At 37.6% G+C, this 14,643-nt stretch overlaps 1 protein-coding gene across 16 annotated transcripts in view; it reads right to left on the reverse strand.

Annotated features, from left to right (window-relative positions):
* Nucleotides 1-14,643, reverse strand: part of pdlim5 (PDZ and LIM domain 5) — a 130,040-nt gene that overhangs the window by 33,144 nt on the left and 82,253 nt on the right. For 5 of the 16 annotated variants that reach the window (XM_031899670.1, XM_012961674.3, XM_012961677.3 and 2 more), the window contains 5 exons: nt 8,340-8,369; nt 6,268-6,396; nt 5,480-5,590; nt 3,382-3,510; nt 1,327-1,533 (listed from right to left, as the gene is read on the reverse strand). In XM_031899670.1, coding sequence (XP_031755530.1) covers nt 1,327-1,533; nt 3,382-3,510; nt 5,480-5,590; nt 6,268-6,396; nt 8,340-8,369 — 606 coding nt within the window. 16 annotated transcript variants of the gene reach the window in all.

Below are 14,643 nucleotides of genomic sequence, written 5' to 3' on the forward strand. Positions count from 1 at the left end.
AGACAGAAACAGTGGGAAGCAAAGCAAGATAAAGAAGAAATTTAGTAAAGAGGGACTGACAGGACTAAAGATAAAATATAATTATATTTTACTGGATATTGCATGTTATTTACTTTATCAAGCACATTCTCTCTTTCTATTATCAGAGAGGCAAACAAAGCAACCGGATAAAAAAGAACATTGTTTCCGGACAGGTGTGCAAGGCATATTCATGTTACAATGTTATGTTAAAATGTTTCAAAAGACTTATCACAGCATGCAGACTTAAATATAAATTCTATATATGGAGAGTAAATAATCCTTGTATTCTTTTGAAGGGGCATGTCATGCTGCTAAATGTGGAAGAGTCATTCACAATAGGGACTGTTCTACTGGTGCAAATGGATTACAAAACACTAGCAATTGCTAGCAATAGCCCAGCTCCATATTAGAAGTATAAATGATATACATTTACATGTATGCAGAGAAATAAATTAGGCGTACATGAAAAATAATCTCACACAATACTCCTATTTATGGGGAAAAGAATGGACCAAACATTATCTAAAGATAAGGGGTATTTCCCCTTTAAAATCATAATTTATCTGCCTATTTATAAAGCTGTGAAAATAACAGCACACATCTGTACAGCAGGCATTGCTTTGTAAAATCCAGGGTATTTATAAATCTGTGAATTGATTTCATGGATACATGAAGTCCATTGTGTAAAAAACAGTTATTATTGCTACTTTTAGATCATTTTACACAACTTTATAAAACAGCCCACTTACTATTTCTTATTTGTGCAATTCCAGAGAAGAAACATTCCAATTTATTAATGCAGTAGAATGAATGTACAGTAAAGATGTGTGATGAAAGTGTGCCATTTAGCTAAAGAAGACACTGTGTGGGAACATGAAGGGCTAAGCAAATAAGTATTTCATTTATGACTCCTGGAACTCTCAGGATGAAGTTGGAGTGGTAATCTAAAAACAATTTACACAAGAGAGCCATTTCCATGGATGCTGGTCACAACAAACATAAGAAAGAGGTACAATAAAAAGAACTAATGTCCCTTAATTGAGAACACTTAAGATAAATGGCACAAGACAGCATGTCCTTATGTTGGTTATCTTTCAGATGGAAAGCCGCCATGCCTTATACACAAGACCAGGCTGAGACATCAGAGACAATTGCCCAAGTCTTACTAAGGCCTTTGGCACTACAGAAATCCTAATGGTAATGGTGACATCTGGAGCCTAAAGCAGTTCTGTAAAATAAAACTAAGTATATTTTTAGAAAAACAGTGTCAGTTTTCTCTCCAGCGACAAATAACATTCTGAATACCTGGGGGGCACTTGTGGGGTTGAAGGAATGACGCTGGCTATGTATTCCACAGCACAAGGCGATGATGCTGGTATCAAAACTTTGTCACACGTCTGAGTGGCAATACTGCATTTTTCTTTGGCGTTTATCTTTGTTCCAGTTCCATTAATTACAGTTGCTGCCGAACTACTATTCTCCAGTAGAGAGTCTGGTATTACCATAGATGACCTTCATTTGCCAAATATCAGTAATAAAGAATAAGAAAAAGTGGTCTGGCATTTACAGTCTCAAGTCTCAAGCCAATCACTGCACTCCTGTGCCTTGATACTTGGTTGATATTTAGAAACAAGGTGTATCACATATTAAAAAAAAAGTAATGTCTATTACATTATATTTGCATGCACTGTCTATTGTTATACATCAAGGATTGAAGCTTGGTACACTTGTGCTGATATGTGTTTTTATTTGAATGGACAAGCAGGCAGATCACTGGCCAGCTGTGCCACACAAATGATGAACCAATACCCAGTAACTGCCTAAAATAACCAGATCAGGTGGAAGAAGGTATGCTATCGGCCCATGATCATATATGCAAAAATACAATACAATACAATCAGTGTACAGGATCTACCATTGTATAAGCACTTGACTCATTTGCCCTAAAATACAATGGCAGATGTCACCCATTCTGGTAAAACAATGTGCATCAAGCTTCACATTCAAACCTTCTAGTGTAGCAAACCAGTGCCAAAGCGTGTACTAGATGCAGGAGATGTTTGGGCACAACTTGTGACATGGTGGGTGCCACATGGACAGTAAATTGACAGCCCCTCTTCAACTGAATGCAATTCTGTAACCATTTTAGTGCCTAAAGGTGGCCATACACGCACCGATAATATCGTACGAAACCTCGTTTCGTACGATATTCGGTGCGTGTATGGTATGTCGGCGAGTTGACCGATATCGCAGGAAGCTGCTGATATCGGCCGACTCGCCGATCGGACCAGTTTGAAAATTTTGATCGGGCGTCATAGAAGGCGCCTGACCAAAATCTCCCTTCAGCGCTGAATCGGCAGAAGGAGGTAGAAATCCTATTGTTTCTACCTCCTTACCTGTCGATTCAGCCCTGAATGGTGTGTGGCGGATCTGATCACCACGTGTATGGCCAGCTTAAAGGTGGCCATACACGCACCGATATTATCGTACGAAACCTCGTTTCGTACGATAATCGGTGCGTGTATGGTATGTCAGCGAGCCGACCGATGTCGCAGGAAGCTGCTGAAATCGGTCGGCTCGTTGATCGGCCAAGTTAGAAAATTTTGATCGGGCGCCATAGAAGGCGCCTGACCAAAATTCTCCCTTCAGAGCTGAATCGGCAGAAGGAGGTAGAAATCCTATTGTTTCTACCTCCTTACCTGCCGATTCAGCCCTGAATGGTGTGTGGCGGATCTGACGATGTTTCGTGCGACCGATGGTCGTACGAAACATCGTCGGATCGCCACGTGTATGGCCAGCTTTAAACTGCCCCAAAAATAATGATATGATCAACTTAACACCTCTCTAAGTGATGCAGACTGTGAAAGCAGACTGGCAGCTACTTTTGAAGGGAACTGGTAAACCATATAACATAGGTAAATAAGCACAAACGGTCTGCATAAAGCAGCTCATGATAGGTCAATCAGTCTGCTATCAGATAAGCTTAACACTTTAGACAGTGGTTGGTGCAAAAAGATTACAGCTACACTAAATCTGGATAGTCGAATCATATTGGTTGCTTCTAATCTAGCTCTGCGTCAACAAATGTGGCTTTGCACCTAAGCAACACTAAGATTGCTACATCTGATTTTCATGCTACAAAAACTGGCCCATATTAGCATAAATCAGTCTGTAGTAAGTAGATGTCCTTGTAGGAGGGGTTTGAGGAGTGTTCAAATCAGCAGGCTTGTGAGTATTAAACCATTTGTTAACATTGGTTTTATTACATCCTATCCTATTTTAATGTAACTTATAATAGGAGTATGGTGTGAACATATTGGGTTTTGTGCCATACTACAATTCAAAGTAAAAAAATCAAACCTCATGTAAACAGATGCTGTTTTGGCGATTGTAGCTACTTGACTATTGACTTTAAGTATCTGAACAGTAGCAGGAGGGAAAGGTGCAGCTTTTGGTAAGGATTCCAAAGGATTGTCAAATAATGACTTTCTGTAGAAAAAAAAACAGCAGGAAAAAAGAAAAAAATAAGGGAAAGAGAAAGTAAAGAGAATATCAAGAAAAAGTAGAAATTTGCTTTTGATTGTTATATGATATGTTATGAATAAATTAGAGATGCACCCAATCCACTTTTTCAGATTCAGGAGAATACAGAATCGAATCCTAATTAACATATGCTAATTAGTTACGGCGCAACTTCCGTGTTTACGTGACAAAGACATGTGATTTTTAGGTTTCAGACTCAGTTCAGCCAGGAGCATGGATTTGGCCGAATCCTGACAAAAAAAAAGTCTGAATCTTAGTCGAATCCTGAACCGAATTCTGTATTTGGTGCATTCCTTAGTATAAATGATACAGTGTGTTGAAAAAATTATAATTCAACTCAATCTATAGGTTTAATTGCTATTTTCAAATTCTTGGAATACATAGTCTGACATTCTATGCCCTGTAATCAGAGCTCTAGAATCACACTCAAAAAGGACCTCCATTTTAGCATATGTATTTACTAGTAGTTTTGGCTTGTAACTTACATAGTTTGCTAGCAGGGCCAGAAGTGGGAACACAAAACCATTGCATACTTGTCATATGTACAGAGCAACCATAAGTGAAATAATGACCAGTTCTATGATTTCACCAATTCAGACATGACATGTGTCTATTTCCACCTGTTGCATAGTACTGGCCCTTAAAGGAGAAGGAAAGGCAAAGTCACAAATGTTAGGCACCCCCAAGTTACTTTAATCGTCTACTTTTACCCCGGGCTGGTGCCCCTATACGGAGAGAACAGCACCAGCCCGGGGTAGCTGCAGCACTTCCTACTTCCGAGTTCGCTTGCGCGCATGTGCAGTAGAGTGAAAAGCTGAACTTTAACAGAGAAGTCGGCTTTTCACTCTAATGCGCATGTGCTTGTCCTTAGTCGTTCCAAGAACGAAGCCGGAAGGAGGAAGCACTACGCCCGGGGTACAAGGTAAGCGATTAAAGTCACTTGGGGGTGCCTAACATTTTGGCACCCCCAAGTGACTTTGCCTTTCCTTGCCCTTTAATACCTTTATAGTATGCTGGTATCTACCATGGACAAGAAAAAGCAATAGGGTACATTGGGTGCTTTGTCTCGGCAAACTGTCTTTATGAGAAGGTTACAGGTATGGGATCCATTATCCGGAAACCTGTTATCCAGAAAGCTCTGAATTGCGGAACGCCCGTCTCCCATAGACTTCATTTTAATCAAATAATTCAGAATTTTAAATATGATTTCCTTTTTCCCTGCAGTAATAAAACTGTACATTGTACTTGACTCCAGCTAAGATATAAGTAACCGTTATTGGATGCAAAACAAGCCTATTGGGTTTAATTAATGTTTTATTTATTTTTTAGTAGACTTAAGGTATGGAGATGCAAATTATGGAAAGACCCTTTATCTGGAATGCCCTTGGTCCCGAGCATTCTGGATAATGGGACCTATACCTGTACTTGGATATGTACATTTTTTTTTTTTGCTTGTGCCACAAGCAGGTGATAACTGCTAAAATATAAGGGCTATTGCTTGCATGTTATTGTACTGCTAGCCAGATGTGGCTGACATTTCAAGTATCTAGGACAGCTGTTTAATTTGCCCAGTCAGATGGATAGCTAAACTACCACTTTGTAATCCAGCCACTCGCAGTTAATACTAATGCATTCCCCAACACAGTAAAACGGCTAATTGATACATTCACCAGACACATTGGCACAACCCTAGATATAACAGATTGATTAACTAAAAAAAAACATTTGGGGTAATATAAATGAACCAGTGATCAAACAGTTTGGGTAGTAAGCGAACAGAATGGACAGTTTAAAAGTGGCACTGAGCCACTGTCATACAATGCTAACCATTGCAATAAGAAAGAAGCCCTTGACCAGTGCGGAGCACCTCCCTTGATGATTTGCTTTGTTAAACCAATGGCTGAAATCGGTTTACCTCCTATGGGGAGACTGAGAAGGGCTGGTCTGAACAGCTGACTTTTCTGGGGATGTTCTACATGAAGACACAAAATATGTCTCCTCTCTTTCCAGCAGTGCAGGTTCTGGCCTGTGGTCCAAACATTCACATTCCAGTTTAATATAGAACATAATAGAAAAACGAAGAAGGAAAATACAAGATGGTCAAAAGAGCTTTTAAAACATTTTTCCTCATAAATGTGCTTCACTTTCATGAGTCATGTACCTAGGAATGTGAGCTGTGTAATACAGTGCCAAGGAGTCAGTCAGAAGTAATTTGAAGTGTTTAAATAATAGGCGTATACAATAAGTAAATGTCAATGGGACATTATTTTTTGAGGGCAAATTGTTTAATCATTTTTAAATACAAGTACCCAGATAATCTAGTTTTTATGAAAAAACATAAAGGTTGTATTTATTTACAGAGCTCAAGAGATTTAAAACCTATATCTCCTAGGCAATTAATAACATTCCCAAGTGATATCCTGCACATTCTATTAATGAGGACTATAATGGTAAAGAAAAAAGTTACTGTATAATGTATAGCTATGGCAGTGATGATCTAAAGTGCCATGGAACCATGCTGCAGAAGACATCGCTCATGCAAAGGAGATAGCAGCAGATCATCAATAGTGAGAAGACTTTGCAGTCACCTTTTACCTCTTCTCTATTATGTATAATAATGAATCTTATAACTTAACACACTAGATCAGTAACATGATTATTATGACTGGTGATGCATTACTACAAGCACAGCAGCAAGCAGACCTCTCGGAAAGATCCAATATCAATGTCACATCTTCTACAGGTACATCAGTCTGAGTTGCTACTGAACAGGCTTCAGCATTCTGAGAAAGTTTCCGATCTTCTCTTCCATTAGGAGACTCTGCAGAGGTGCTTTAATGATATTTAGAAGTTGCTCTTGTTAAGAACAATACTGGCTTGGAAAGCAGAGTATCAACAAGATGACAGCATCCAATGCTGAATATGAGATCAAACATACTTTGAGAAGAAAGCATACTTTGAGATGACATACTTTCACATGTGTGAAAAGTCAGCCCACATCTGGCTAGCAGTACAATAACATGCAAGCAACAGCCCTTATACTGTATTTGGGCAGTTATCACCTAAAAAACAGTTATCACCAAAGAAGTGTTCAAAAATTCCAAGTAACTTTACTTCTCAAAGTATGTTTTCTACTCAAAGCACTAGATACATTTCTAGTGCTAGACATCAGTCTTACATCACCAAACTTAACATTGATTACATTGTAATTGTTTTGCTATTAAAGGAACAGTAACACCAAAAAATTAAAGTGTATAAAACTAACTAAAATATAATGTGCTGCTGCCCTGCACTGGTAAAAGTTGTGTGTTTACTTCAGAAAGTCTACTATAATTTATATAAATAAGCTGCTGTGAAGCCATGGGGGCAGCCATTTAAAGGAGAAAAGGCACAGGCACATAGCAGATAACAGATAAAACACTATTGTATTCTACAGAACTTATCTGTTATCTGCTATGTAACCTGTGCCTTTTCTCCTTTTTTCCAGCTTGAATGGCTGCCCCCGTGGCTACACAGCAGCTTATTATATAAATGATATTAGTGTTACTGTAGCAAACACACCAGTTTTACCAGGGCAGGGCAACAGTGCATTATATTTTTATTACTTTAAAGCTCTTATTTTTTGGTGTTACTGTTCCTTTAATCTATTCTCTCCAAAATTATACAGTAAAAGAACCACAGTGAGTCTATTTTAAAAGCATGTTTTCCTCTCCTGCTTATATAATTCTAGGTTGGAAATACTTTGATTATTCTTTTAGATAAAAGTAATCATGTTCCAGATGCAGAACGCATTTTAATGAGAAGGCAGAACTCCACAACAATTATAGAAAGAGAACAATGTACTCCCCATTGATGCCACAATTTTCCTACAGTCACAGGTTTTTTTGTTTCATTTCCCTAATTTTCCTCATCTAATAATATCCAAGGGCAATGATTTATACACCTACTATAAATTCCAATTTTTTTAAAAGTATTTGTAGGTACTTTCCAATATGGCTAGTATTTTTATTGGGAATACACATAAAATGCATACACAAATCTACATGAACAATATAAAACAATAAGAATTCTTGGTGTTGCCAAAACATGGCAAAAAGGTTATAAGCTGGCACACAGTTTCTTAGAACTGCATCCAGTACCTACTAGCAAAATTGGTTTAAACAAATCATATGTCCAATATCAAATCCCCCATGTTGTCTGCAAGCCTTGCTCTTATTCAGGTATTTAATTCATAGGGATGCACCAAATCCAGGATTCAGTTGGGGATTCGGCCAAGATTGTGCCTTTTTCCAGTAGGATTCGGATTCGGCCGATACTGTGCTCCTGGCTGAACCGAATCCTTAAAATCACGTGACTTTTTGTCACATAAACACAGAAGTTGCAAATTTTTCACCGCGCGAACGCAGCTCTTTCCGTATGTTAATTTGCATATGCAGATTAGGCTAAGGATTCAGTTCTATTCAGGCAGATCTTTTACGGAGGATTTGGGGTTCAGCCAAATCCGAAAATAGTGGATTCAGTGCTTCCCTAGAAATGCAACCGGGAGGTAAGGAAACTAGGAGGCAAGGAAGGGAATAGGACAGGATGTGTGTTATTTACAAGTTTGTTCATTGTGGGTCATAACGTTGCAAAATGATCAGAGGTAAATCATAATTTTAACTTTGTTTGCCTTAAATACTCTAATGTATTAGCAAAGTGACATCTTGAAATATCTGGTGTGGTTATAATTATTTAGCAGGCAGGTGAATAAAACACATATGTGTTAACCACATTACCTGATATCACCATTGCAAATATTACTTTCCCTAAGAATAAAGAAGATCATAAAATTACTCTCGGATCTGCAGCTGGATAACAGAATAAAATTTCTATATTCAACTACAGGTATAGGATCCCTTATCCGGAAACCCGTTATCCAGAAAGTTCCGAATTACAGAAAGGCTTTCTCCCATTGACTCCATTATAAGCAAATAATTCTAATGTTTAAAAATTATTCCTTTTTTCTCTGTAATAATAAAACAGAACCTTGTACTTGATCCCAACTAAGATATAATTAATCCTTATTGGATGCAAAACAATCCTATTGGGTTTATTCAATATTTGAATGATTTTTTAGCAGACTTGTGATATGGAGATACAAATTACGGAAAGATCCCTTATCCGGGAAACCCCAGGTCCCGAGAATTCTGGATAACAGGTCCCATACCTGTACTTTGTTCATAATGGTGGCCATACGAAGGCCACAATGCTTTCAGATTGCATGCAAGGGGCCATATATGGTATGGCCACCTTTCTGTTAATCCATCCATTTGCGGTGACAGCCGGAACCCTCACTTCCTCAGCTGCTGAGGCACTATATACTGACTGATATTCTGCCTTGGAAGATTTAATTTTTAAGCTTGCCCATTTGATCAAAAGACCATTATCCAAAGTACATGGATATAAGTTTGGGATTGTCAGACCACACATGTACTGAAAAATCATAGAGTATACTTTTATTAACACGTGACCATCTTTTATCTCAACTGAGACACATACATATCACTAGTCACATTGATGGAACCCTAGAAATTCTCATTGCCATGGAAATACATAGAAACGGTCATGATAACTTGACACAATTTAACACTGCAGCTTTGCTAGGCAAGCTATAGAGTGTGGTAGAGTCATTCCCCTCAGTTATCATATAATGTCATCAAGTTACACAGTGCTTACCAATGATATCATTAACAGGGGGCAGAAAAAGAACAGGAGGATTAAAAGCCCATGCTCACTAGAATTTATGATATAACAGCATCAGTAGTAATTTGCAGGGCTTGTTTACTGACCTACCACTTGATTGCCACAAGTAAAATATGCTTAGAGGGACTGCAGTAAAATCTGTTCTGTTACTATCTGTTAAATAGAGTCAGTTTAAATAATACACTCATCTCACATTTCTTCCATATGATTCAGTCGTAGTCCATAAATACTGAACACTCACTTATTGCATGATTAGCAACTGACCTGATGTTTAGTTTAACTGGAATTAATTTATTCATTGAGAAACATAGAATGCCTTTTAAGCTATCAGCCATGCCATAACTGAACTGGGAAAATGCTTGTTATTATATTAAGACACCATGTGATTATAATTGTGAAGTCAGCTGATGTATTTATTTTACAAAATTAACTTGAATATTTTCTTTGCAAGATCCTTTTGTAATGAAAATAAAACATTGTTGAAGCCTATATTACTGTATGCCAATAACCATTATTATTTTATAGAGTTATTTCATATTTGGAATTTGTCTCTATGCATGGGCTTCCAAGTTGGCTAAGCTCTAATACCATTTAGGCAATTATACACTTTGCTTATGTATGGAGTAATCAGTTGACCTTGTAATAATTGGATCTGCACTCCTGCTAAGTGACCCAACATGTGTATATACAAATATACTGTTATTTTACCAATGTGTGTGGCCTGTCTAGGATATTATAAATATTTAAAATGAAACAAAATGCACAGCTCAAAAATGCTTATTTTCCAGCAGCCCAATATACAATATAAAGTACATAAGCCAGGCAGTATGCTTGTTTGGTGGAGTCCAGAGCTTGTCTTTGACTGGGGCACTGTCTGCAAGAAATGTTTAGGTTATCCTCATACCTGCGTGGATTTCCTCAGGGTACAATAACAGGCAGGTTAATTGGCTACTGATTAAATTGATCCCGGTATGTATGTTGTGTGAATGTCATTACAGTACACCATTAAAGCAGTGTGCTCCTGTATGCAGTTTTATGTTCCAATGGCAGCGCACTATTGCTTAGTTTGATATCTTCAAATTCCCCCACTCAATGCTGAAATGCTATATAGAAATATTTTCCCAGAGGGCTGAGTGTAGACTGAACTGAAGATATCAAACTGTTGCCAACTCTTAAAAACAAGTTTCGAAGAAAGGCTGAAAAAAAACAACATCTGATACCATTAGCTCAAAGGCAAATGAACCAAATAATTTCTTGGAATTTTTCATGTTTGTTCAGGATTCTCCTTGGGCCAGTACCCACTTTCTCTAAATTAAGTTTGTTCTATGTGCAGCTGAAGAGGAGCCTTTACCATTAAAGGTAAAAAAGCACCATCATATGGTGCCTTTTGATCGTTTGTAAATTGTTCTTTTCTTATTTGCATGAGATGCTGCCCTCTGAATAAGCATGCATTCTACCATTTGTGTTCCTGACAGTTTGGAAATTTGAGTCACTGCTTCACTAAAGTCTATGAGAAAGATGTAACTAGCTTTTTAGATGTCATACCATGGCAGCTCATCACTCACTAAAAAAAAAAATATATACACAGAGTATAAAAAGTTGCCAGTCTATTTTAGGCAATATTTATAAAACAATATAGAGGAAGAAAACCTCTATATTTTCACTATATTTTGGGGATATATATTTGGTAATACTTGTAATTAACAAAGTGCCTTTTTGTTTTTTCTTTAAACTTTGTTGGTGTCCTTGTTGAGCTTTATAGGTAGTACATGCATTGTGAAACACATACTTCCCAGTGTACAGTAAGTAGTGAATACTGCATAAAGACAATGAAGAAACTCAGGTGGGAAGAACATTTATTAAGTTGTTTAAACAAATACAGTTTTTGAATTTGAGCACCATAATTCTGTATATTACAGGATAAATCTCACAAATTGGAACATTGTTATGTTATTGTGGTGGTTTTGCATAAACACACATCTAAAAATAAATAAAACATTCTGTAGATATAGAATAACTATTCATTAGCAGAAAACTGTAACTAAATGTATTTGGCAACGCAAACTGATTTTCAGAAGGAAACAAACTTTTAAGGATTGCTCCAATACACATTTATATTGTTATCACTCTTACTGTAAATGTAATTGCCACTGAAAGCAGAATTTGTCAGTCCCTTGCTACTCCATCCACTGCACATTCTCACTACATGTGCCATTGAAACAACGTAGCAGGGGCTACCTCTCCTTCAACCAATACTTTAATACATACAGTGCCTTGCATGGCTCTGTGATTAACAGACCTGTAGAGAGCAGGAATTACAGCAGTATGCAAGGAACTGTGGAAAATAAAGTCTTCACTGGAGGAGGGCTGACAATTGCATTGTTTCAGTGGTATTTTAAATGTACTAATAACTAAAATCCATAAACATTTTAATGAATGCACATTGGATTCTACTTAGCATTGTCTTTCATTTTACAAAATCTTATATTTTATTATTATATTGGTGGAGTTCCCCTTTAAGATATATAAAGCTGCATTTGTTTATTGTGACTCCAATACTGTCAATTCCTGCTGTACAGGAAACTGCTTATACCCTCCTATTATAAGGCAACTGGAAGACACCGTTGGGCATCAGGCCTACAGATTAATTATTTACCAAACTGTTAAACAGCACATAAATCTAAAATTTCTGCAGCTCTGCAAGTGTACCAATGCTGAATTATAAATTGATATTGCCAAATACAACCTAACATAGCAGCAACATGTTATTTAATTACATTTCTCCTTTATAAAGTAGGCAAAGTTCGAAAGCCCTACCTATGTATTCCTGTAATGTGTCTGTAAGCTAATATATAGCCAACAAAACAAATATGAATGCATTGCTAGGCCTTAAATAAATAAATGCAGAACATTTTGTTGTACAGCTGCAAAATTATATATACAGATGGAACACTGATGGTCTGTTTAAGCATTGTTAAAAAAACCCAATATAAATTAAACTGAAAAGCAGAACAGCAGCCTGTCAAGTCATACAGAAATAATGTAATGTTCAAACGCAAGGTGCAGTGCAGATTCCATGCACAGAGATCCCTAGAACTACATACACAATAAGTCGCATTCTGCATCAGGCTGCTTTTATTGTTTTGAAAGCGAAATTCAACCATGATTCCATTACACACCTCACAATACTCTTCAGATAGTCATCAGACTACATTATATGGCCAAAAGTATCCAGTCACTGCCGGCTTCCAAAAGCAATACCTGTCTGAGGACAATACCTGTCTAAATTCATAATGCTTACAGTAAGGTTTGGTGGAAGAGGATATGACTTGTGGCTGTGTTCTATGGTTTGGGCTAGGTCCAAAGAAAGCAAACCTTAAGGCTGTAGCACATAGTGACATCTCTGACAATTCCAAGCTTCTTCCTATTTGGCAATAGGTTAGAAAGGCTCTTTCCTGTTTCAACATAATGATGGCGCCAAGCATTAAGCAAAGGTCATACTGAATGGGTTTACCCAGATGGGACTGAAAGAACTTTACTGGCCTGCATAAAGACCTGACTTCAACCCAACTATACACCTGGAGGATAAGTTGGAAAACTGCTAGCCTGCAAGCCAGGATTGACTGACCAAAACCACTGCCCAACTTCATTAATACCTCTTTTGTATTAATGGAAGAAAATCCCACCAACAATTTTCCAAAACCTAGTGGATAGTCTTTCAGTGTCAGACTAGGCACCTGAAGGCCACAGGGACTGCTGCCACTGGCTGCCCACCTACACATCTAACCCACCTTTTTCCAGTTCAGACAGGCCTGAATTTGTATGCTTCAATCTCATATAGCAGCATGCAACCTGCCCATACCTGAAATCACCAGGGCAAGGCGGGTATATAAGAGATTGTGGCTGCCTTGAGTTGGGAGAGTTTTGGCCAGAGAGGCCAACAAGGACCATTTTTTTCTGGTACCGCTGTGGAATAGACCGACACTGAAAGTCTTTCAAAAACAGCAGACACTGTTATTTTAGAAAATGAAGGGCATACATTCTTGTAATAGCCTTGGTTTCAGAAAGAGATGTTGGAAAGGAAGGTCTCTGGATACTTTTGGGAATATAATGTAAACTCAAACAAATTCTAGAACAACATAATAAAAAAGGTATCAGAAGAGTGATTTTCCAGGGAAGGAGTTTACCTTATCATTTCAGAAGAATTTCCATTATACTTTCAGTGACCCGCTATATTGGAAGATTACTATTGAGAAGAATTTCAGTGTCACAATATAATGGACCATTTTTACTGAAAAACTGATTTTTTGATTGTTGTTGCCTCTATTTTTGTACGTCAGCAGGTCATGTAACATGGCGGGGAAAGAAGGCTGTAATGCCAATCTACATACTATAATACCTTTTTTTTCATTGTAAACAGGACAAGGATATTACGGAATACATGCATAACCATCAGGGAGGCCAAATGAATCAGTGGCAAATTGCATAAAATACTTTCTTTTTCATCTTGACACAATTTTATTGCATTTCCTTTATGAACAATGAACAAACTAGCACACCTTATTAATGTTAATCCAATTTCCTATTTCCCACAGGCTCTAAGCCACATATTTCGAAAATACTAATGGCACTACTAGCTATAAAATACACCCATGAGTCCAATGCTTTCTAAGTATGGATGTACTAAGTGATTTTCAAGTAATTTTCCTGTGGAAGATGGGCCCAAGCAATATTCTGGTACTGGGGCCCTCCGTGGTCTTGTTCCACCACCGGGATCAGCTCCCTTAAAGCACAGCTAAATTGATATGCACACACTGAATCTATCCTCATGCAAGAGAAGGAAAAAGTAAGAGGGTAAAGCCATCAGTTTAGAAAAGTGATAACTTAAATAAAGTGCAACAGTTCACTGAACATTAAGAACGCGGGCTGAAACGCCATGGTGCCAGTCACGTAATTTTGTGTATTTGGGGCTAATGGTTTGCACAGGAATCTTTTCCCTACAAAAAGAGAAACGATAGAGAAGAGAAGTAAGGAGAAAATGAAGACAGGACTGCTTAATAGTTATCATGCACCTAAATTGCTGCTTATTGCTTATGCTGCCAATGAGAGATGAGCAAATGCCAACATACAAAACTTCTTTAAAAGGAATTTGACAATTCTTTTTTTTTATGAACTTTGGGAAAATTTGTGGCAGATTTTACATGATTCAAATAATGATTATCGTAATTTAGTTTCAAATCACATGAATCTTTGCTGGCACTGCACAAACCACAAGTAATGTACCAGTCATTAAATCTTGCTAAATAAAATGTCAATTCACTCATCTCTGCTGCCAAT

Source organism: Xenopus tropicalis, chromosome 1 (assembly GCF_000004195.4).
Source record: "Xenopus tropicalis strain Nigerian chromosome 1, UCB_Xtro_10.0, whole genome shotgun sequence".
Lineage (NCBI taxonomy): Eukaryota > Metazoa > Chordata > Amphibia > Anura > Pipidae > Xenopus > Xenopus tropicalis.